Here is a 25,554-nt window from a genome sequence, read left to right as displayed (position 1 = left end):
TAATGTAGCGTCCCAATTGATATCGTTCGATTTCATCGATTGGTGCAAATGCATTTTCCACTCCAAAAACTGCCATATCGCTTCCTTTGTTGACATATTTGCAAATGTATTTAATCGATTTCACCGAATTGCAGTACTCGACATTTATATGTGCTTTAAACGTTTTTGAAAGTAATGGTGAATACGGCACAACCCAACGATTATCGACCTCAATATTATTGTTACGAACTTTTATATAGTGATCAATTTACCACCATCTTTAGTTGATCTTCGACGATATTGTGGATATCCATCATTTCCAGTGATAGTTTCGGAGTGCAAGTCTCTTGGATAGCGTTTCGTGCATTTTTCATCCTTCATGCACGGAGAATTGTTGTTGATCGCCCCACATGGACCATGAATATTGTTTTTGGTAACGACTTCGAATAAGCCTGGATCATTTTGGACATCTAGTATTTCTGCTAAGATGACTTCATCAATTTTGTCTGGTGTAATTTTGTCGATCAACCAAATCAAAATATGTGCATGCGGTAATCCTCTTTTTTGCCATTCAATAGAATACATCCAACAGCGTGTCTCTCCAAAAACATGATGTTTAACAATAAAATCCATCATAGATTTCAATTTTTGTTTGAATACACGTGCGATGATGTCATGGCGATCCGCAGACGATTGTCCAGGCAACAAAAGTTCTTTAATTTCATCCCACGTACGATTGCATGTGAATGTGATGAATAAATCTGGACGGCCGTATGCACGAACATAAGTCATTGCATCTTGTGCGTATTCATGCATGTGCCGTGGGCTTCCTGTGAATGTACTCGGCAGTATGACCATCTTTCCCAATTCATTTGGATTGCTATCAATAGCAATTGCTTCGCGTAAATGAATATATTGTTCTGAGCGCAGCTTGGTTTGATTCAATCGAATGAAGAGAAGTCGTCGCTCGGTCTCGATTTTTGCATACATATCAACAATGTATTGATGAAACAATTGGCGACATTTTAAAATGTGATTGTCTGCGTTCTCACGAATCATTAATCGATATGAATAGTAATTCATGGCACTAACTTTCTTATTGGTCTCCTCATCTGTTTGTGGATTTATCATTTTAATGTTGAAATGATATCCATCTTCTCCTTGCCAGAATAAAATTGGATATTGCAATGCATCGTATGAGCGATGAGTTTCTGAGACTCGCTGAACATTACCATCTCTACGATGAAGAACTATATCACGCGAGTTAAATTCTTCACCAACTATCACGATCGCCACTTCATTAATTGTTGGTGCGTTGTATTGTCTTTCATGTTGGCCCGGTGGTGTTTTGTCAGCTCTAATGACAACTACGTAATCATCAGCTGGCATTCGCTCAAGTGCCGTCCTGAACATTCGAACTAATTCGTTGTGATGATCAAATAAATTTTGTAATGCAACAACAATTTCTGGATTTGTGCAGGAATTGAATCGACAACGTTGATGAACTTGTTCATCACTGGTCCCCATAAAATAAATCTGAAGAAATTTGTAATCTGCATCCGGCATTGGTAGAAGTGATCCAGCACGATGGTAAATTTGCCCTTGCACTTTGAACGTTGGCATGTAATTGTCACATATAATTTCTGTTGCACCGAACGATGTCATTTGGAAACATGAATTATACTTACGTATGTTTGCCAAGAAATGTTTCAACTCGTTTGTGTCACCTGATACCAATGTTGATAATGGGTCGGGTGGTAAATGCAATTCTGGCAATTTCACTTTTCCACCTGCGCAACACATTCCTGGATTTTTATTCTTAAATTTCAATGCACGGCAAAATTCGCATAACTTATCCATTTTTCCAAAAAAAAATACTTCGATGAAGACTATAATCATAATCAGCATCGTAATTAAATGCAACAAGATTCAAATCAGCATGCAGTGTCCCTCTGAATCGAACATTGCGTTCTCGATTGGTTGCCAGTCTTGATTCTCTGCTTGATTCTCTGTTGCTTTCCTGTTTCATTCGAGCGAGCTTCAGCATTTCGTAGTCGAAGAGCTTCCAGTCTTGATTCTCGTTGCTCTCCTGCTTCATTCGAGCGGGCTTCAGCATTTCGTAGTCGAAGAGCTTCCAGTCTTGATTCTCGTTGCTTTCCTGTTTCATTCGAGCGAGCTTGAGCATTTCGTACTCAAAGAGCTTCTAATCTTGCCTCCCGTTGCTCGTCTGTTTCTGAAACTCGTAATGAATTTTTCTTTCGTGCCTGAGATGTAGAACGACCAATCGATTGACGTTTGGGAGGCATAATTATCAACGATATTCGCAACGATATTTGAACTATCACTCTTGATGATCTCGTCGACAATTGTCCCCAATTTTCGGAAAAAAATGAAAAAATTCAGTATAAAAAAATATGTGTAAATGTATTTAGTGAGAACTTATTTAATTCAAAAATATGTGTAAATGTATTTAGTGAGAACGATGATTTAAACGATGACAAATTGAACTATCACTCTTGATGATCTCGTCGACAATTGTCCCCAATTTTCGGAAAAAAATGAAAAAATCTATATATATAAAAATGAATGTGTAATATTAGTATCTGAACTAATATAAATATGATTAATTGTGAGGACTCAAATAATGCACACGTGTATACTGTAAGACTCAGTTTATTGCTCTGCCTCGCCAGGCTCTCTGTGTCGTGTCTCCGGTAGGTTTGCATGGTATTCCTTAAGGCGGGTTCTCAACTGCCTAACATCCCCCTTTTTCAGATAATGTTCTTACACTTATAAGTTTAATCTGTCCGGTGGTTTTATTACTCTTCCGCTTCTAGTGGTAGTCGGATTGCTTATTTCTAATTCACTTTCTGATGCTATGCTATTTTCTGTTTCTGACTCGGTCTCTCCCCTCTACTCTCTCTGCCCTGTCGCTTTCTATTTCAATAAAACATTTCCTTGTTTCCTTTTCCTCCTCTTCACCCGGAGTGTTAAACAAATAATGGTTCCTAGATTCTTCTATTTACAGCATGCTTAGCTACTTTTATAAATACTCTATTTCTGATATACTCAGAACCATTATCTGTTTTTACATGGTATGTTCTATCTCTAACTTTCCGTATTACAACTCCCGGTATCCAATTACCTTTCGGTTTTAGCTGTATTACTACTCTACTTCCATTTTTTATTTCTGTCAACGACCTCGTTCCTTTCTTTATTATAATAATGCTGTTGTATTTTTTGGTTATCCTTAACTGCTTTTCCTATCTTTTCCTTATTTACTAATTTGGGTATTAACTCCTCGTTAGTACTTGGAACTGTTGTTCGCAACTTTCTGCTCATCAAGATTTGGGATGGTGAGAAATTCTCAAAGATTGGCATGTTTCTGTAATAAAGAAGTGCTAAATAAATATCTTTCTTTCTTCCAGAACTTTTTTAAACATGTTCTTAGCTGTCTGTACGTTCCGTTCAGCCATTCCATTAGATTGTGCATATGTGGGAGAGGTAAGGATATGGGTAAACTCCCAATCTCTAGCAAATTCTTTGAATATATGTGACGAAAACTGTGGTCCTCCATCACTTATTACTGTTAGTGGTATGCCGTGCCTTGCAAACATTGCTTTTAGGATCTTAATTATTTTGTAACTACTACTATCTTCTGTTACTTCTTCTATTTCTATGAATTTAGAATAGTAATCAATTGCAAGAAAATACTTTTTCCCCTGTAATTCAAACAGATCACATCCTACTTTATTCCACGGCAACATTTTTATTTCATGTGACTTTAGACTTTCAGACCTTTGCGAATTTGAGTATTTCACACATATATGGCACGATTCTATCTTTTGTATGATTTCATTGTTCATTGTCGGCCAGTAAACCGACTGTTTCGCGAGGGCCAAATATTTTTTAACTCCAAAATGATTGTAATGTATTTTGTCCAAAATTTCCTTCCTCAACCTATATGGTATTACTAGACTGCAACCCTTAAAGATCAGTTCGTCATTCATAGTTAGTTCTTCTTTACATTTAGCATATGGTTTTATGGAATCTTTTAATTTTTTATGATTTTTTGGCCAACCATTTATGATAACTTTTTTTAAGTCATTTAATTCTTCGTCCTTTTGTGTCTCTACTTTAATTTCTTGTAATTTTTCCTTTGTAACATTAAGTTCTGACACTACTAAACAAACTTGTGCCTGTATTTCATTGTCAAAGTGTTCGTCCGTCTGATCTTTAATGTACGCCCGCGATAACGTATCTGCAATTATTAACTGCTTTCCCGGTTTATATTTTAATATAATATCATATTTCTGTACTTGTAATAGCATACGTTGCAACCTAGGAGGGCATTTATTAAGTGTTTTCTTAAATATTGAAATTAGCGGTTGATGATCTGTTTCAACTACTACTTTTTTCCCATAAATATATTCATGAAACCTACTTAATCCGAAACATATTGCTGCCATCTCCTTTTCAATTTGCGCGTATCTTTGCTGTGTATCAGTTAATGCTTTCGAGGCATACGCACACGGTAAGTTATTTTGTAACAAGACCGCCCCTACTCCTGATTTGGAACTGTCAACTGAGACTACTGTTTCTTTATTAACGTCAAAAAATTGTAACACTGGTCTGTTTATCAATTTATTTTTTAAAGACTCTAGTGCTTTTTCTTGTTCCGGTCCCCACGTAAAAAGTACATCTTTTTTTTTTAAATTTCTTTAGGGTTCAGTTTCACAAGAAAAATTAGTTACTCACATAAGTTAACATTCCCAACACACGTTGTACATCTTCTTTACACTTAGGAGTTTGCAGTTCTTTAATAGCTGTTACTTTGCTTTCATCTAACGCGACACCCTCAGCACTGATAATATGCCCCATGTACTTGACATTACTTTTACCAAACTGACATTTACTTAAGTTAAATTTGACTTTGTTCCTTTTGGCAGTTTCTAAAACTTTCCTTAGTCTTTCATCGTGTTCCGCTTTGTTTTTCCCCCAGACAATAACATCATCTATGTATTGTTCACAACCTTCACAATTCTCAAAAGTTTGCCTAAATTTCTCCTGAAATACTTCCGGAGCTGATATCAAACCATATGGGCATTCTCAGAGATCTATACCGACCAAAGGGAGTTGAGAAAGTGCATAAATATGAGCTTTCTTCATCTAATCGTATTTGATAAAATCCGCTCGTCGCATCTAACGAGCTGAAAACCTTAACTCCGTTTAATTTAGCTGTAATTTCATCTAACGTTTTAATTAAACATTGTTTGCGTTTTATATTGTTATTTAAGTCCTTTGGATCCAGACAGATTCTCAGACTGCCATTAGGCTTGCGTGTAATGACCAGAGGATTCACCCAATCCGTAGCCTCTTCCACCTTTTCAATTATTTTCAGTTTTACTAGTTCATCTAAACATTCTTTTAATTTAGGTAATAGAGATAGAGCTACTCTGCGTGTCGGATGAATTACTGGCTGCGCGTTTTCTTTTAACTTTATATGATATGGCTTTGAGAAGCAGCCAATTCCCGAGAAAATCTTTTTATACTCCTTCACCAAATCCTCATAAGTGTTACTATCGTTTATACTTTCCAACTTCTTTATAATATTTAATTCTAAACATGACGATAATCCTAAGATCGCTGGAGTATTAGTTTTGACAATATAAAAATCTATTTTAAAAACTCTGTTATTTTTCTTAGCACTTATTGTACATACACCCCTGACTTGTAACTTATCACCCGTATATGACTTGAGCATTGTATCAGTTGGTTTAACTCTAATGTTACCTAACCTTAACGACTTTAAGTGTTCTACTGACATTACATTACACATTGCCCCTGTATCTACTTTAAATTTCATTCTTTTCTCGTTTATTTCTAGCTCCGTTAACCAGACATGTTTCTCGCTATTATTTTCAATCGCTCCTATGAACAGATATTCTTCATTATTCTGGGATGTAAGAGTGTCTACTTTCTTCTCATCCTTATCCTGAATTTCATTTACTTTCTTTTTATAGTTACTTTTACATACAATTGCAAAATAATTTTTTTTATTGCATTTTGTGCAAAATTTTCCATAAGCCGGACAATTATTTAAATTGTGATTCTTGCCACATTTCGTGCACTTAACGAATACTTTCTCTTTGGCTTTGTAGACACTTTTACCTCCCCCTACCTGTATCTGACCTAACTTTTTCTGTGATTTAATTAAGTCTACTGTTCCCGTTGCTTCCCCGGTGGCTTCCATCTTCTTGCTCTGGATTTTCGCGGCTTTGCCTTCTCCATCACTTTGCATTGGTGAATGGCCTGTTCCAACGTCAGTGAGTCATCCTGTAGTAGCTTCTCCCTCATCTCGTTGCTGTTGACTCCGCAGGTGATCATGCATTTAATTAGGCTGTTCTGTAGATCCCCTAGTTTGCACTTCTGGGCTTGTTCTGTGAGCTCCACCACGAACTGTTCCAGTGACTGTCCGCCTTTCTGTCTCATCGTGAAGAATACGTATCTTTCATATGACAGATTTTCCTTAGGTAGAAAGTGTGCTTCGAATTTGTCGAGTAATATGGGTAGCCTGTCTTTTTCATTCTCTGATAGAGTAAAGGTTTTATATATTTTAAAACCTTCCTTCCCTATGTAGTGTAGAAGCTGGGCACATTGCGTTTCCTGTGGCTTCTTCGACACCTCCGAAGCTTTCAGGTAGTTCTCGAATCTGCTGCGCCACATCTGCCAGTTTTCTGCAACGTTCCCCGACATTCTCATAGGACTAATGCCTCTTGCATCTCCCATTTTATTTGCTTCCTTATAGCCGAGTCTTCTTTTCCCGCCAGTACGCGGTTTTTATTTTTAGGTTAGCTTACTTGCCGCCCTTTACTACGTTGCCAGTCCTCTCCTCTTTACCTTTACTTTGTCTGATTTATATTCTGGCTACTTGCGACTGCGCCATGTAATATTAGTATCTGAACTAATATAAATATGATTAATTGTGAGGACTCAAATAATGCACACGTGTATACTGTAAAGGTGCCATTTCATGGTAGCGACAAGCGACGAGCGACAAGCGACGAGCGACATGTTTTTTGTCGCATTTGTAGTTCGATTTTTTTAACTTTAGGCGACAACTTTCAATTTGGTCTTGTAGCCGATTTTCCGTATTTTTAATAAAATAAAAGTGGTAGTGAAATGGAAGAAAACGGTGAAAATTTAGAGGTAAGTAGTAAATGTAAGTAATTACAGTTTTGTCTATTGAAAGTCAAGAATTGTTGATATGTATAACTTATAACCCTGATATTTATAACTATTGTCAATATTTATAACTATGAATAACCTAAAAAATAACATTACACCAACATTATTTTGGCTTTACGCGAGACTTAAACATGTGTCTATCTTTATCTTTCTTCCTACAATCGGTCCTAGATGCTATATTAATTTTAATTTATTTTTTGATAATAAAGACATACAAATTAAAAAAACAAAATAATCTTAATTTTAAAACATGAATTTATAAATCATATAATTTTGTGCCTAACTAAAAAACTGTATGTATATAGGAAGTGTATGTTTGCGCTGTATGCGAAACAATAATCGGAAGCTCGGATATCTACAGCCACGGTTGCTTTCAAGGATATCCAGAAGTGTACATTGATGAGAACCATTATGTACACCCTCAGTGTGGTAAGTGATATTCTCGTGCTATTGTTATTAATGCTTTCTCATGTAAAGTGATCAAAGATTGTTTATTTGCTTCAAATATTAATAACATTTTATAGATAATTTAATTCTTTGTAAGTAATATATTGTATATCACATAAAAAATAATTGGTTTCTTATAATAAAGTTATGTCTCTTTTCCTGTATTTTCTCTCTAATTAATTTGTTGAAAAAGACTAAAAAGTGTTTTTGTTATATTTGATGGCTAACATAATTCTTATTGTATTTCTATAGAGGATCAATCCATTGTCAGGCGAAGTGACGTTAATGGCAGTGAAGAAATTGTCACAGAACCATCAACAAGTTCATCAAATAGCCAGTTACCACAACACTTAAATACGGAAGAGCAACTCATTCATCTCATTCATGAAAGAGAACCTCTATGGAATTTGAGAAGTCCTCTTGAAAAGCGGAGTAAAGAAAATAAAGAAAAACTGTGGGAAGAAGTTGCAGCTGCCATTGGACCTGGTAACACTGTGGCTGCTTTAAAAAAAAAATGGAAAAACCTTTGTGATTCATATAGAAGGTTTGTAAACAGTGAGAAAGGTACAAGTGGTTCAGCAGCTAAGAAGAAAAAGCGATGGATTATAGCGATATTATGTCTTTTATGAGTGATGTGAATCTTCAGGACAAATCTACAGATTCAAATATGCAAGATGCAATGATGTCAGAGAGTAACGATTCCACAAGTTCATGTCACAATCCTCCATTGGAAGAAGTATTGTCAACCGATGACGAGATTGCTTCATCTACCGTGTCACGTACACGAAAAAATACCAGAAACTCAGATATGGAGATAGCTGATAAGGTGGTGCAAGCCATCACAAATAGTACTCCTACAAATATCTTTAAATTTCCGGATATACCAGCTCCACCTTTGACAAAAACTCCAGAATCATCAGATGCTGCTTTTGGAATGTTTATCCAGTGCTCGCTTAGAGAAATTAAAGATGAACGTGATCGAGCAAATGTTAAGAAAGCTTTGATGAATACATTATTTGAAGAATTAGAAAAAATAGCAGAGCGATGTTAATATACGTATATTTAAATAGTATAGTTGGTATGTGCATTCAGATTCCGTACTTAAAGTATTATATTCTTTTATAAGTAGTATAGTTGGTATGTACATTCAGATTCCGTACTTTAAGTTTTATATTCTATAAGCAGTAATAAATAATTTTGTTTAATTGTAATTTAATTGTTATTTTTTTCCCAGGGGTGTCGTTCTTCAGTTCAAGGTAATATTAAATAAAAAAAACTAAATACTAAATACACTAAATACTTTGCGTTTAGAATTTTTATTTTTATCGATTTGTTAAAATATATAAATATTCAAAGTTGATATTTTTTTAAAACAATAAATGCAGTTAGTTAGAATTTAAAAGTATGATTGTATTAGTGAGTGTCTGTATATAAACGTTTTTATGTTTCGAGAAGTCACTGACAAAAATAAAATACTCGGCCATTAAATATATCAAACTAAATATATCACTTTTTGTACTCACTATCGGACTATACTTTTAGCTCCGATTGTCACAAGTGAACTACCTTAATAAGTAAATAGAAAGTATAATTTTTATTTTATTTTACAAATGATCGTATTGCCAATTCACAGCTCCTTCATTGTTAAAATAAGAAGTAAACTCCTCTCTGATTTGAATGGCTGTATGAGTGGCATTATTTGATCCCATTCGGTTAATATCTATTAATCTTCCGTGTTCTTCATTTCTTCGAGTACTATTGATAATTGAATCATAACAATGTTCTTGATTGAACAGCTCTTCAGAAACATACGATACTTCTGGGGAATTGTCTAAATCATGTTGTCGCAACCAGTTGTGAAGAACTACAGTAGCTTTAACCATTTTTACAACGTTAGAATCGCTAGCTATTATTGGTTTCCAAAAAATACGCCATTTAGCAACTAATATGCCAAAAGTATTTTCAATTACTCGTCTGGCACGACTAAGGCGATAATTAAAAATACGTTTTGGCAATTCAGTTGATTGCTTTCCAGGATAAGGACGAAGAAGATATGTTTTTAAAGGGAAAGCTTCATCGCCAACTATGCAATAAGGTAGAGGCGTTGCTCTTACATCACTTATGGGCGTTGAATCTGGAATATTCATTTTGTTCCCTTCTAATTTTTGTCCCAGCAACGAATCTTTAAAAATTCCACCATCACTTCTCCTTCCGTACGCTCCAATGTCAACAAAAGTAAATATATAATTGGCATTACACATTGCCAATAAAACAAGGCTGTGACTATTTTTGTAGTTAAAATACATTGAGCCAGCCTTATTTGGGCACTAAAAAATATTGATATTTATTATTAGCATTTGTAAATTAATGTAAATAATGTAATTAATATAATAATGTATTAATAATGGTCAAACTTGTATAACCACATGCTTTCCATCGATGGCTCCTATGCAATGTGGAAAATTCCACTTTTCTTTAAAATCTTTTTCTATAGCGAACCACTGTTCTTTTTTTAATTCAGCTGGCATGCACAACGGTTGCAGTTTCTTCCACAAAACAGCACATGTTGTATTAATGATGTTGCTTGCTGTTGTTACGCCAACCAAGTACTGATAATGCATTGATGTCATTGAATCTCCAGAGGCCAGAAATCTGAGCAACATTAAATGTACATACAATTAATTTGTATCAGTAATATAATATCATAAATTTACATTTAAACAACATTTGACATATACTACTACTAATGTACATACCTCAAAGTTAAAGCTAATCTCTGTGCAGGTGGTATGGGTTTTCTGATGCAATTTTGCTTTTTTAAATCCTCTCCAACTAAAGTTAACAATTCTTCCATTTTTGTTGAAGACATCCTGAAATAATTATAAAATCCCAGATGTTCCAATTGAAGTGATGGCAGTATTGCCTTAAAAAAACCATGCTTCTCTCGTTGTGAGCATATTGGAGACACCCAAAAGCGTTTTCTTGAGTAACTTCTCTTTTTTTTCAAAAAAACGTACTCCGCTACATGAGCTAATTTTTGTTTGTGTGCATTGGCACATTGTTGCGCAATTATTTGAGCACATTCAAATTGACAATTTAAATAATACGTGTACCAATTGCTCCAATTATTATCCGACATGTTTCTTTTAAACAGAGCAAAGTTGATAGACGTCAACAGTTTCTTTCACAATATTTATAATTTTAATACACTGACAGCTGTTATCTGTTATTCGTCGCAAACGTCGCTCGTCATGTGGTCGCTACCGTCGCTTGTCGCTTGTCGCTGTTGTCGTTCGTCGCTTGTCGCTACCATGAAAAGGTACCTTAAGACTCAGTTTATTGCTCTGTCCCCAGGCTCTCCCTGTCGTGTCTGCCGGTAGGTTCGCATGGTATTCCTTAAGGCGGGTTCTCAACTGCCTAACAGAATGTATGTATGTATGTATGTCCTTTATACACTCTTAAACTATTTGACTGGTTTTGAAAGTATTGTATATGAAGTAGGGGTAGAATTTTCCGGGGAGTGTTATAGAATGTATAATTTTTCGTTACCGATCTTTTTGGAAACCGGTATTCGAAATTTTTTCATTTTTTCGGGAAATAATTGACCGAATTTCAAAGAAATATATATGAAACAGGAGTAAAATTGGTAAATCTGAAGAATAGTGGCCTCCTCACCGATTTCGTTCAACTTGGGCTTAATTGACGCGTTTTTGCACGAAACGACCGAATCTGGCAGAAAAAAGTGTCGCTCTGCCCCGCGAAGCGAGATATTAACGGTTAAAGTTGACAGGAATCAGGTTATGATTCCTGTCATACCGACGAGCTGTAGCGACTACTGGCGACTACGAACATGCCCTGTGGCCACATGCGCATGCTCAGTGGCCGCACGCGCATGTAAAACTGCGCCAATTTTAAATGAATTAATCGTGCAGAATAACCCAAGCATCTCGATTCAAGCAGTTAGGTCTCACGCTGGGAGTTTCATTAGTTTAATTATGCGTGGGAAGCACACACACACACACACACACACACGGAGGGGGCTGCAAGGGGGGCCTTCGGCCTCTTTCTTCCCCGCACCCACCCCGTCGGTAGGCAGCGTGGACCTCGCTTTACAACATAAAGTACATGCTAAGTTGTAAAACGAAATTATAAAGTACATGCATGGGGGAGGGTGCAGGGGAGAAAAGCCTTTCTGTTCACGTGCGCTCACGCATGTAAGCCCCCTTGCACCCCTCCATGCATGTGCTTTATAATTTCGCTTTACAACTTAGCATGTACTTTATGTTGTAAAGCGAGGTCCACGCTGCCTACCGACGGGATGGGTGCGGGGGAGGGAGGGGCCGAAGGCCCTCCCTCGCACCCCCCTGTGTGTGTGTGTGTGTGTGTGTGCTTCCCACGCATAATTAAACTAATGAAACTCCCAGCGTGAGACCTAACTGCTTGAATCGAGATGCTTATTTACATGTACTTTTCATATACCAACTATTCTCTGCTTTAACAAATTATTTCTGTTACAAATATTAAGCGTTTAAGTTAACGAAACATAAATAATTTGTTAAAGCAGAGAATAGTTGGTATATGAAAAGTACACATAAATATTTACTTTTCATATATCAACTATTCTCTGCTTTAACAAATTATTTATGTTACAGATATTAAGTGTTGAAGTTAACAAAACAGAAATAAAATTGTTAAAGCAGAGAATAGTTGGTATATAAAAAGTTCATATTTACATGTACTTTTCATATACCAACTATTCTCTGCTTTAACAAATTATTTCTGTTACAGTTATTAAGCGTTTAAGTTAACAAAACATAAATAATTTGTTAAAGCAGAAAATAGTTGGTATGTGAAAAGTACATACACATAAATATGTACTTACCAAGCAGACAGTTGTCACGTGACCTTCTTTTGCATGCGCGTGCGGCTACGGAGCATGCGCATGTGGCCACGGGCATGTTCGTGGTCGCTACCAGTCGCTACATTGCGTCGGTATGACAGGTCTCATAACCTGATAGTCGTCAACTTTAACCGTCAATATCTCGCTTCGCGGGGCAGAGCGACACTTTTTTCTGCCAGATTCGGTCGTTTCGTGCAAAAATAAAACACGCAAATAGTCTCTCTCAAATAGTCACTCTTAAACTATTCGACTGGTTTTGAAAGTATTGTATATGAAGTAGAGGTAGAATTTTCCGGGGAGTGTTATAGAATGTATAATTTTTCGTTACCGATCTTTTTGGAAACCGGTATTCGAAATTTTTTCATTTTTTCGGGAAATAATTGACCGAATTTCAAAATGTGAAAGCAGCAACTTCATAACATAACACAGACAAATGACATAGACACTACGCGGCGCATCGTCGTGTATTTTCGCGTTATTAAGATTCAACATCGACCTTTATATCTAGGGCAGCAACATCATCCTTTGGTTTACCCTTGAAACTTGGTGACATTTATGAGTATATATGTTCGGCTCAGAAATTCAAGCTCAGAAGTTCGAACCGAACATATACTCATAAATGTCACCAAGTTGCAAGCTAATCGGCTTCTCACATTCTATATAGATAAGTTGATGATTTCACTCAGTATATGTCAGTTGTTAGTAAATGTCAAAAGAAATATATGGAAAAAGAAATATATGGAAATGGAAAGTAATCTAAAGAAAATGGATATTGAGGAAGGAAAATAAGGGTAAAAAAATTAAAAAAATTTAATTATAAAAATCTATAAATTCATGGAGTGCTACTCTACTCTTCGCGAGAAAAGACTTTCGCTCGCCAACTGTCCGTTCTTCGTTTAGCCTATGATTATCCTGGACTTGGTACCCACCTGTCATTACGATACATTGTGGTGACACCCATCAAGTTTCGTGCACCGCTGCGGAAGGGAAATATTTGCCGCGTACTTTCTGATTATATGCCTCTTCGGGTAATTACGAATCATGCGAGGAAGAAAAATTCAGTATTTTTTTGCTGTATTTTATCGTGAGTTCATTTTATTTCAATTATCATAATATTGAATTAAATAAGTTCTCACTAAATACATTTACACATATTTTTTTATACTGAATTTTTTCATTTTTTTCCGAAAATTGGGGACAATTGTCGACGAGATCATCAAGAGTGATAGTTCAATTTCATCGTTTAAATCATCGTTCTCACTAAATACATTTACACATATTTTTGAATTAAATAAGTTCTCACTAAATACATTTACACATATTTTTTTATACTGAATTTTTCTTCCTCGCATGATTCGTAATTACCCGAAGAGGCATATAATCAGGAAGTACGCGGCAAATATTTCCCTTCCGCAGCGGTGCACGAAACTTGATGGGTGTCACCACAGTGTATCGTAATGACAGGTGGGTACCAAGTCCAGGATAATCATAGGCTAAACGAAGAACGGACAGTTGGCGAGCGAAAGTCTTTTCTCGCGAAGAGTAGAGTAGCACTCCATGAATTTATAGATTTTTATAATTTAATTTTTTTAATTTTTTTACCCTTATTTTCCTTCCTCAATATCCATTTTCTTTAGATTACTTTCCATTTCCATATATTTCTTTTTCCATATATTTCTTTTGACATTTACTAACAACTGACATATACTGAGTGAAATCATCAACTTATCTATATAGAATGTGAGAACCCGATTAGCTTGCAACTTGGTGACATTTATGAGTATATGTTCGGCTCGAACTTCTGAGCTTGAATTTCTGAGCCGAACATATATACTCATAAATGTCACCAAGTTTCAAGGGTAAACCAAAGGATGATGTCGCTGCCCTAGATATAAAGGTCGATGTTGAATCTTAATAACGCGAAAATACACGACGATGCGCCGCGTAGTGTCTATGTCATTTGTCTGTGTTATGTTATGAAGTTGCTGCTTTCACATTTTGAAATTCGGTCAATTATTTCCCGAAAAAATGAAAAAATTTTGAATACCGGTTTCCAAAAAGATCGGTAACGAAAAATTATACATTCTATAACACTCCCCGGAAAATTCTACCCCTACTTCATATACAATACTTTCAAAACCAGTCGAATAGTTTAAGAGTGTATAAAGGACATACATACATACATACATTCATTTTTATATATATAAATTACTACCTACAGATAGAGAAATGTTAATGAAATTCTTTCAGTATTGTGTGTATGATGTTTGAAATCGTCATTGAAACACCTTTCTTACTATATTCTTCGTAACTTTATCTACAAGTACTGTCTTTCTTGAATTGTGCAATTTGTTTTGTGTCCCATATTTTGTAGATTACTTGAACTCTTGATTCAAGAGATTTCTTTGTTTTCCAGTTGAAGTAAGCAGACCAAATTATACGAAAATTTTGAATAATTCTTTTTTCTTGCTTCTGTTTCCATTTTTCTGTTAATTTTCTCCTTAATGGAAGAAACACTAATGTATAAAAATGATTACTTATTCGAATCACTTGATCACGCATATGCAGGTAATCGATGAAAATCAATAGCGTCGAGCCTGACTGGCCTCTGTCAAAAATTAGCCTCTTCCTCGTCGAAAACAAATTTGTTACTAACAATAAGTCATTAGCAACTAATCTTCTGTCCTATCCGGAAGTTTCTGTTTGTTTTTTTTTTTTTGTGGTAAACTGTGTTTATAAACTTACGTAATTAAACAAACTTTTTCTTAAATAAACGACTTGATAATAATTAACTAAAAGTTAATTAATTAATTCACATATAGGCTGCGTTCCGATATTCACTGTCAGTACTGAAAATTTATAGTTTACGTCACGTATACTAGTTTATCTCCTTTGATTTATACTTTACGTCACGTATACTATAAAAGTTCAGTACTGACAATGAATAATGGAACGCAGCCGTAAAAATTGATCTGCCATATGATGAAATAAAATGTTACATAGCAAAGTCATTTATTTCTCCATCTATCCTGCATACTGCATATTGCTTCCTCATAGAGGAAACTTTGTGATGGTGAAAAAAAAATTTTTCGAGATTTTGATCGAAATAGGTTTAGAATGTTCTAAAATGTCGAAAATCGTATTAGTAAAAAATGTCCGAAAGTATGTATGTATGTGTGTGTGTGTGTATGTACGGATTTTTTGTACACGCATCTACTTCTACAATTTTTTAGATACCGGGTTGAAATTTGTCACACAAATAGAGTATCATAGAAAGTATGTTCTCCTAAAATTTTATTAAAATCGGTTGACCGGTATAGATTTTATTGAAATTTTTTTTTTTTTAGAAAAGTGTGTTTTATCTTATAGCTTTCTCAATATTTGAGATAGCGATCTATATCTAATTCTATTAAATTTTTCAGTTTTTTTTACCCCTATTTTATATATAATTAATTAAGATTTGGTTAATTAGTTCTGGAGTTACAGACGTTTGAAATTTCGGAGATTTTGATCGCGTATATAAAACTAAGTCTAATCAACCGAATTTAAAAAAATTATATATGAAATAGGGGTAGAAAAGACTGAAAAATATAATAAAATTAAAAATAGATCGATATATCCAAATTTGCGGAAGTTAAAGTTTCCTCTATGAGGAAGCGAAGTGCAAATTTCTAATTTGCACAATTTTTTTCTTTGGCATACACTTTTCGATTCCAATCTGGATAAATGGAGCGCTACCAAGGATACTTCAGGGATCGTTTCGATTTTCAATTTAGCCACTTACAATTACATAGTTGAATAGCGTTGCGTACAAACAAGTTTATCGAGCAGACACGAGTTAATTTCGTTCTTTTTTTTATTTTACAGATTTTTAGACTTTGATTTCGTTTTTGTATTCTTCAATATAGTGATAAATTTTTTACATCAGTTTGATATTTATTCAATTTTCAACAGATCAGTTAAAATGCATAATTGTTTAAAATATTAATTCCAAATATATTTAAAATAAATTTAATTTTATACGTGCATAATTATATTTGCATTGCAATTTGAATTAAATATTGTATTGATTAATATATGTCCAAATGTATTACACAATATACATTTAATTATTGTTTCGGAGCAAGCCGTGGCGCGGAGCTGCTCCGATTGCTGGAACCGCCCAGAGCTGAGCGCGGAACGTGCGTGGCGCGATTCCTCAGAATAGCTGAAGGAACGGATTGATTTAGACGAAGAGGCAGAGAGTACTTTTTTCACAACACAAATACGTAAAGGTTTTTTTGAAAACAAAGAACGTATATCGTCGCTTTGCGACGATAATGATGCGGCAAACGCGCGGGGGAGGCTGGTCAGATTGACACAAATCGTGTACCGGATGGGAGTTCGATTCACAATTGCACGATGATTCACGGCGATGTCCGGTACACGCAGCAGCCACTCACACCCGTGTTGACGCTCCGCAGAAGCGCCTGTACAATTAGCCGAAATTGAGTCTGATCTTTCGATATCGACACGGTCAGCGCGAAGACAACTACCGGACGGAATTCACGAAGTGAACGAGACGATGAGACTCTAGCTGATTGTGAGACTTATTTCAGTTTTTTAATATTGTACGCAATATTGACGTTATTGTGTAATTACATTTAAACGTCAAAAATAAAAATTTTCAAGTACTCCTTTTTGACATTTACTTTATGTTGTGATAACACTATAGTTAGTTTATCAGATGTCTTGTAATTATCAGAAATTATTTACATGGAATTGATGAATTATTTAATAAAATACATTTTTTATCCTTATAAGATTAGAATTTAGTTACTTGTATATATAATTTGCATTTTAATATCTTGATTTGTATTTGCTCTTTTTGATTATTCTTTAAATAATGTTTGAATTGAGAAATATACAATATGAAATTTGCAATTTACAGTTTGATTTATAAGTAACATTAAAAGCTGAAAAACAGAATTTTTCTGTAATAAGACTGTAATTTGAGAAAAAACGGATTCATGTTTTTCTTGTTCTTGCAAAGTAATTTTTTGTTGGATAAGTATAATATGACAATTCCTAAACTTTTTTTGTCGATACATCTTTTGTAGTAACATCTGCATTAAAAAATTTTCTTCTTTGAACAATAAATCGTTATCCTTGCTAAAAATCTCTATGGATACATTATGCAATCGCTAGTAAAATCCTACACACGCTTCAGAAGATGAAATTAATATTTTTTATAAAAATTGGCTAATTCTGTTTCTTCTATATTTCTCATTTGTTTTCATATAATATCTTATAGTGCATCTCTTACAATAGAGAATTTTACTTTTCTGTCAAGTCATGTACATATTTGATCATTTTATTTATTATTTAGTGGAATAGATCTTTAATAGAAAATAGAGAAAACCACTTAAAAGAAAACATCAACAATTGTACCTCACGATGATGTAAAAAGCTCTTGTCAAAACTTTAATTATTATAATATATATTATTATCACAATTATTATTATAAAACATATATAATACATTAATAATAGAAAATTTAGAGTTTAATTATTTATAAAAATAAAATTTATTTAGTAATTAAAAAAAATATTTTAATAACGTCTTACAATAAGTTATAGAACACATGGTGAGTCAGAGTCGCGCAGGTATACGAGCGCTCGGGCGGAGCGGGCCGCGCGCTCTGTCCCTCGGTTCTTTTGTCCGAATTACTCGGCAGATGTTTACCTAAAGATAAAGATGTGTGGGTTTACTTACTACAATAGCTTGTGAAGAAGTTGAAGGCTTGCAGTATGGCCCTGGTATAGCTGATTAGCATAAGATTGCGGTAAGTCACCAATAAATGATATTTTTTGTACCGCAAACTTTAAACGCGTTTGTCTCGAAATATCATTTTCGTACTTTCTTAAAATCTGCGGGAAAGATAGAGAAAAAACTAATTGATCAATCGACTTGATTCAAAGTGCGTTAGCTAAAAAATGAACAACCATTCTATGTGAACCTCAAACATTGGTAAAAACATTAATTTAAATAATTGTTATTGCATAAAAACGGAGGATATTTTTTTTGTTTAAATGCTAAAAAATTTTGTATTTTACAGTTTTTTAACCATGTTCCTGATTTACATAGAATAAAAATACATGAAAATTAATAATCTTTTTGGTTTTTTTGTTTTGGATCAAATTTGCGGGCTACATTTTTCCCGCAGATTGGCAACTCGGTTGGCAAGGCGCTCTGATTAGAGATACACCACGGCGCCATTTTACAATTATTTTACAATATAAAAATTTTTTTACCTCTTCAAATAAGCAGTTAAATATTGTAAAAGGTTTAGAAACCTCAACTGCATTATTATGGTCAATAAAAAAAATTCATAAAAATCTTCTTTTTAACCTCTTAAACCAGGTTCCCTCTTAAGACACAGCTGTACATGCATGTGTCATCGACGGCTCGGTCATCAAAACTTAATTGGTTTCAAAAACGACCCAACATATGCATCCAATTCCCAGCAATATAAAAGAATACGTTGTATAAACCTTTCACTTATGAAAGAATACAGTTGCCATGTGCAAGAAGTTCTGTTAAAAGAAGAAAAAAACAGGTCTTAAACTTACCTAGAGATGCACGGTATCTCAGGCTATGTACATTTTTCGTTAAAGTATTTTATAAGTCCTTTTATAAGTGAACGGTTATAAGATATTCTTGTACAATAGCAATTAGATGCAGATGTTGGGTCGTTTTTTTTGTTGAAGTGAAGCCTATTGTCCCCTGTCAACCCTGCCGTAAAGCTGTCCGATGTCCGAGTTGTCAATGTAATGCTGTGCCTCAACAGCGTCCCTATCATATCAGAAATATGCTGAAACCTTCGTATCTTTCACCAAATCGTTATTAAAATATTTTCCTTAATTACTAAATAAATTTTATTTTTATAGATAATTATTTTATTATTAAAGTATTATAAATGTGGAACCGTGCAAGAAGTTCAGCTAAAAAAAACAGGTTTTTATTTGCATATAAATACTCCGATGGGATAGAGTGGATTTTATTCTTCGAATAGATGTAAACTTTAATATCTGATAATAAACATATTATGCATCATAATTTGAATTAAAACATGTATCAACATATTTTTTTACACAAAATATGTTTCATCAAAAAAATTGGCGAAAGTTTTGTCTTTTTTATTATACACTCAACAGCATAATTAACTTCCGCAGAAATTATTCGATCTTTGAACTTACATTTTTGTGAAAAACATCGTAACAATCTTCTTGGAGTCATTTAAAAAATCACTATTTTCACCTTTATAAATTTATCTTCTTCAAAGATGTTATTACACTAAGAGGTGGAAAATTCAAGAATTTAAATTTCAAGAATTTTGCGAAGTTAAACCACTCTAAATGGTTTAAGTTACACAAATTTTTTTGCAACTGAAATTAAGATAAATTTGAAGTTTAAAGCCTGCCCTTCAAAACTGCGTATTAAAAATTAATCTGGGATTTTTTCGTCATTTTATTGCATTTTGGAAAGTAGTATGTGGAGAAAATCTTAGAGAAAAGTGCTGGGATGCACATGTTGGGTCGTTTCTTTTGTTGAAGTGACGCCTAACTGTCGTAAAGCTTGAAGGCCGAGCCGTTGATGACACCGTGCCGTACGTGTCTTAAGAGCGTCTGCGTGTGCTCCAATGCGTAATAGAATTGAACGAAGATTCTTGCTTATGCAAGATAATGTTCATCCTTATATAGCGCAAAATACCCATCGCTTCCTCAGGTAAAATGACATGACATCTCGACTTTTAACAAATTTATTTGCATAAACACTCTGATCAAATAGGGTGGCTTTTATTTTTCAAATAGTTTTAATATTTAATAATAAGTGCATATATCACAATTTAAATTAAAATATGTATCAACATATTTGTACACAATATACATTTTGTCGAAAGAATTTAACATCTTTTTTGATTGTTCTTTAACAAGATAATTTTATAAAGTTTTGTTATTTTTATCGCTTATTATATCAACCAAACTTCAGAAACAGATTTATTTAAGTATTATTAAAGCAAATCTTGAAAGAGACCATAAATACTGAGCAAGATGTTACTTCTAATACTCAAATAATCAAATAATAATTTTAAAAAAATTATTAACTACAGTAATGACATTCCGATAATGTCTTAAAAAAATATTAATGTTATGTCCTGTGGATTCTACAGATTTCTTTGTTTCGTAGAAATCTAACGAAATTAATTTTTAGAATAAGAAATAAACTAAAACTGACGAAATTGTTAACGATTGCCAGTAAGCGAGCTATGATATCGACACGCTTCCTTTTTTCTATATCGCTTATTTGCTACACAATGACATAACTCAGAAAACAAAATTTTCCAAAAAAATAAGTTTGAATGCTTTATATCATTAAAATTTTTAATATTATTCTTTTAAATGCAATTTTGCTGTAATAACTGATTGTAAAAAAACGAAAATGTCTAATATATATTAGCTTTTCATTCAATGTATTGAATTTTTACCCTTTTTTTGCAAACAGTTCAAAAATAACAATTTTTGAGTTATGTTATTGTTGTAGCAAATGAGCGATATGTTTATTTCATGTAAATAAGATAAAACCGAGAGAGAAACCTTCCAGACGACAAAATTCAAACAGTTAAAGCAGATGAGACAAAGTTTTTATCAATTTTGTCTGATCCGCGGCAACAATCTCGGCGCCGTCGTATGCCAAAGACTTTTAGTTTCAAAGAAAATCTTAATAAAAAGGTATATCTGTCTAGACCGGCAAAAAAATATTGCCTGGGTAGTGTCTTACCGAAAAACGGAGTTTGCGACGTAAGTCTAACATTTCTGTAATCCTAATACAAAAAATATTACTGGAACTTCCTATTTGTTCTAGACCATTAGTAAAGCCTTGTGTCCACGATACTAGGAATCGCTCCGAGATCTCAAACGGAGAAAGAATTGACCAATTTTATTTGAACAATTCGGCCAATTGACCAATGCGATTGGTTAATTCTTTCACCGTCTCCGAGATTTCGAAGCGATTTCTAGCATCGGACACAAGGCTTTAGACACGTAGTTCTGACAAAGAAAGTACATTTTTATTTCTGCGCAGTAAAAAAAATGTGTGTTAAATATAACATAAATCACATGTCCCAAATAGTCCACTCAAATTTTTGTGTTAATTTAATATAATGTGAATATGTCAAATTATATGACACAAATATTATATGTCCATAATTTAACACAAAATAAAGAAAAGTTTGATGATATGTGAATGAAAATTTCATGTATAATAGACATCTGTATAATGTTAAATATAAATGAAAAGGATATTTTTTTAACAAAACTACATTATGTTAACCTTACGATTAAATATAAAATGTGTTATTTTTACATTTGATTTACTTAAATATAAATTTAACACAAAAAAAAACAAGATAACATAATCAAAATTAGTTAAACTATAACACATAAGCATGTTAGATTTTTTGACACAAAAACTTTAACAAGATCCATTTTTAACAAAAATACAAAAAATTTTTTACTCTGTTTTCAGAAAAATTCCGAAATAACCCAGAGAACCGGGTCTGTTGGCAACTCCTAACAATAAAAGAGAAAGTTCTGAATAGGGGAGAACACAATGAGGCACTGGAAGGAGCGGTAGCTCACCCCACAAAAACCGGAATGGTCAGGACCCAACATTGAATTCACCAATGGGCAGCCGTAGACGCAGGACCAAACTTGTGTCACGTGAAAAAATCCTACCAATCGAAAACCTTAGCTCGCCAAGAGCGGAAACCACATCCATAACGAAACCCATCTCCACTCTCTCATTCTGTGGTGAGACATCCTCGGGCTCGCACGTGGAGAGTTCGCAGTGCCGGTTTATAACAAGTATATTTTCCATCTTGGATTTTGTACTTGACTTGGTGACTTATTGAAGACAAAGATCGCTTGCACGGCAAGGTGAAATCCTCCATCGATTATTCATCTCTGGACATCTTTCTAGCTCGGAGGAAAAATCTTCGAGATTTCTCACTTAAGAGATTGGCATATGACGGTTGCCCTGCAAAGGTTATACTGGTTATAAAATTCCACGAGGGAGAAATTTTACTACACAAGGTAAATTTTTTTTACATTTAATCGATTCTAATATGTCTCTCGGGTGCCGCAGAATTAAACGACAACGACGAAGACGCTAACAGCAAAACGACCAAAAATAGAAAGTTAAACATATAAGTTTAACATTAAACTGTTTTTCCAACCAAATACTCGTAAAATACGTTACTTTTCAATTTATTGCTTGTCGTTAAAATTAACAAAATCCACCAAGAGTATAGCGTCACGTGCTAGCGTCACAAGAGTAAAGTATGTTTAAAATATTATTTGCTGAATTAATTTTGGTGTTACATTGATTCTATTATTTATTGCTCTCAAAATATTTAATCCTGAATTTATTGCTCGTTGTATAAGTGAACAAATTTCACCAAGAGTGTGGCGGGATGCTAGCGTCGGTCGTGAAATAAGATCTGACTATGGAGTGCATTCCGATTCCCCACCTAGGTGCTGAAAATCTACAGTGCATATAACATACTATGGGATTTTTACGTTACTTTTTAATTTATTACTTGTTAAAATTAACAAATTCCACCAAGAGTATGGTGTCACGTGCTAGCGTCACAAAAGTAAAGTATGTTTATAAAATTATTTGCTGAATTAATTTTGGTGTTACATTGATTTTATTTATTGCTTTCAAAATATTTAATTTGGAATTTATTGCTCGTTGCTTAACTTAATAAATTCCGCCAAAATTGGCGGTTCTAGCGTTACGAAAAGAGTAAAGTATGTTTATAAAATTATTTGCTGAATTAATTTTGGTGTTACATTGATATTATTTATTGCTCTCAAAATATTTAATCCTGAATTTATTGCTCGTTGTATAAGTTAACAAATTCCACGAAGAGTGTGGCGGGATGCTAGCGTCGGTCGTGAAATAAGATTTGATTATGGAGTGCGTTCCGATTCCCCCCCTAGGTGCTGAAAATCTATAGTGCATATAACATATATAAACGTACTATATAGGATTCTTAGCACTTGGGTGAAGAATCTGAACGCAGCCATGAATACCGGCCTAAATGTAACCGACAAGTTGCGCACTCTGCAGTATCGATCGATCAATACTAACATAAGAACGGTACTTCATCTTTGTTCGAATCTCTTTATTTGCCTGCGCGAAGTCGAAAAACGAACACGTGTAACGGTTCGGCGCGAAGTAAAATTATCGGCTACAATCGGCGCAATCGACGTTTATTCTTTAAACTGTTTTGGAGTAAACTATTCACTAAATTTATACGAACACTGCTAGAACTATATTTTTTATTTTTGTGTAAAACGTGACTCAATAAAGTGTTCATTTTTCTCGTTTACTTTATCACGTGGCGTACGCTTATTCCAGTGAAATCCATATATCTCAACAGAAAGAACATAAAAATAACGTGAGGTGGACTTCTAAACCAGGTAATAGCAATAAAGACACCGATGCAACGAATTTATATACATTCTAATTAACGCTGAACAAACTCATACGTCATGTATAAAATCAATTTAAGCGCTAATTTTTTTTTGTCTCAATTACGGAAAATTATAGATATTATTTTTTCAACTCTAAAGTCTAGTGAGACAAATTTATTAATAGAAAGAATATTTTGCAATGTTATCTTTTTCAAGTGTTTGGATACACATCGGTCAACTGCTATAAAAAAAACTTTGTAGTGTGAAATGCTTTTTAAATCATTTAACGTCGGAATAAAAAAGCTCGAATTCGCCAGCTAAATGTTGCAACTGCTCTAAAGTTACAACTACATCTATGATCGTAACGCTTTGATCGTGGTCGTAAGCAATGAAGCCGTCGTAAACCGCATATTTATACCAATATATCTATAAACACATTTTTTCTTCGCACGTCGAGAAAGTATGATAGGTTAGGTTATGTTGTAACGCCAGCGACAAGCGTCGTAATCGTTAGTGCTGGTCTACAACCTTGCTTTAGAGGGTATTTAAGCTCTAAGCCGTAAGAAATTTATCAATCACAGTCGAGTATTTTCCTTATATTCCACTGTGATTGGTCAATTTTTTACGGCTTAGAGATTAAATACTTTTTAAAGCAAAGTTGTAGACCCGCACTTAAGAGTTCAAGCTGAATCAACTCATACGACGAGCTTACGATAGCTATTACGACGAGCGTTACGATCGCTTACGGTGAACATTACGATAAATGTAGTTGTAGCTTAATGATCACTTAGTGAATTATATGAAATACTTGTCATATATTAAGTATATACACAAAAAGAACGGACATATGCTCTTTCTATAGGACTTACTAATACTCTACATAAATTCAACAATGAAAAAAATTTGCATGCAAAAACGTCTAACTTCTTTTGTTTTTCCTAAGACCTATCCCACTTATAACAAACCGCTAAACTTTATTTCAAATTCGGCATCAATTTGTAGATCAACGTAACATTCAACACCGAAAACATACGTCAAAGCTTTAAGCATTTGTTGTGCATAGTGTCCTTATTTAAGGACACCTATTTCTTTGTAGTTTTTCTATGTTTTTACTTATTTCACAATTGATTTGTGTAACATATTTGACATCGTTATGTTTCTAATTGTAAGACTTAATTGTACATACGTGTACATAAACAACATGTAATACGTAATTATGAAAAATATGTAATTATTTTTCCGTTTTTTTTTTTTGCTTTACCGCTGATAAAACTAAATGTATTTATCATTTTTAAAATAAAATTTTATTATCAGCGGAATTTCATACTTTGCAAGATTTTCTTGTAAGAATTTTAAAAAATTATTTTTATTTAACTTATATTTGTGGTACATATATTATATATATTTTTTAAATTTATATATATTAGACCTTTTCGTTAAAAAGCAGCAAAAATGTCT

At 33.9% G+C, this 25,554-nt stretch overlaps 3 protein-coding genes and 1 long non-coding RNA gene across 7 annotated transcripts in view; 1 reads left to right on the top strand and 3 right to left on the bottom strand.

Annotated features, from left to right (window-relative positions):
- LOC139810405 (uncharacterized) overlaps nt 1–25,554 on the bottom strand; it is a 325,546-nt gene that overhangs the window by 50,730 nt on the left and 249,262 nt on the right. The window lies entirely within an intron of this gene.
- On the bottom strand, nt 232–6,519 carry LOC139810131 (uncharacterized). Its single transcript, XM_071773449.1, is given in 7 exon segments — nt 232–431; nt 1,212–1,622; nt 1,668–1,769; nt 1,858–2,137; nt 4,738–5,063; nt 5,107–6,259; nt 6,262–6,519. Coding segments are annotated over 7 exon segments (2,682 nt in total). The 5' UTR covers nt 6,472–6,519.
- Nucleotides 8,921–10,908, bottom strand: LOC139810027 (uncharacterized). 2 transcript variants are annotated; one of them, XM_071773366.1, is made up of 3 exons: nt 10,431–10,908; nt 10,089–10,326; nt 8,921–10,001 (listed from the first exon to the last, which is right to left on the bottom strand). In XM_071773366.1, the coding sequence occupies exons 1-3, from the start codon at nt 10,811–10,813 to the stop codon at nt 9,279–9,281; spliced, it is 1,344 nt and encodes a 447-aa protein (XP_071629467.1). In that variant the 5' UTR covers nt 10,814–10,908; the 3' UTR covers nt 8,921–9,278. The 2 variants fall into 2 exon arrangements, with proteins under 2 accessions (XP_071629467.1, XP_071629468.1); XM_071773367.1 differs by having other exon boundaries at nt 10,098–10,326.
- The window catches only part of LOC139810212 (uncharacterized), a 36,328-nt gene continuing 34,546 nt past the window's right edge, over nt 23,773–25,554 (top strand). For 2 of the 3 annotated variants that reach the window (XR_011731257.1, XR_011731256.1), the window contains exon 1: nt 23,773–24,102. This is a non-coding gene — a long non-coding RNA (uncharacterized lncRNA). The remainder of the gene's footprint in view (nt 24,103–25,554) is intronic. The other variant, XR_011731258.1, reaches the window with a different exon arrangement.

Source organism: Temnothorax longispinosus, chromosome 3, assembly GCF_030848805.1.
Source record: "Temnothorax longispinosus isolate EJ_2023e chromosome 3, Tlon_JGU_v1, whole genome shotgun sequence".
In the NCBI taxonomy this organism is placed as follows: Eukaryota; Metazoa; Arthropoda; class Insecta; order Hymenoptera; family Formicidae; genus Temnothorax; species Temnothorax longispinosus.
Note: the sequence above shows the minus strand (reverse complement) of the source record. Positions and strands in the feature narration are given on the sequence as shown.

Excerpts from the sequence above, each read along its gene's own strand:
- LOC139810027 (XM_071773366.1), bottom strand. The coding sequence starts at position 10,813 with ATGTCGGATAATAATTGGAGCAATTGGTACACGTATTATTTAAATTGT. Across the intron at positions 10,327-10,430 it reads AGATTAGCTTTAACTTTGAG|ATTTCTGGCCTCTGGAGATT; the intron begins GTATGTACATTA and ends AATGTTGCTCAG. Across the intron at positions 10,002-10,088 it reads GAAAGCATGTGGTTATACAA|TGCCCAAATAAGGCTGGCTC; the intron begins GTTTGACCATTA and ends AATATTTTTTAG.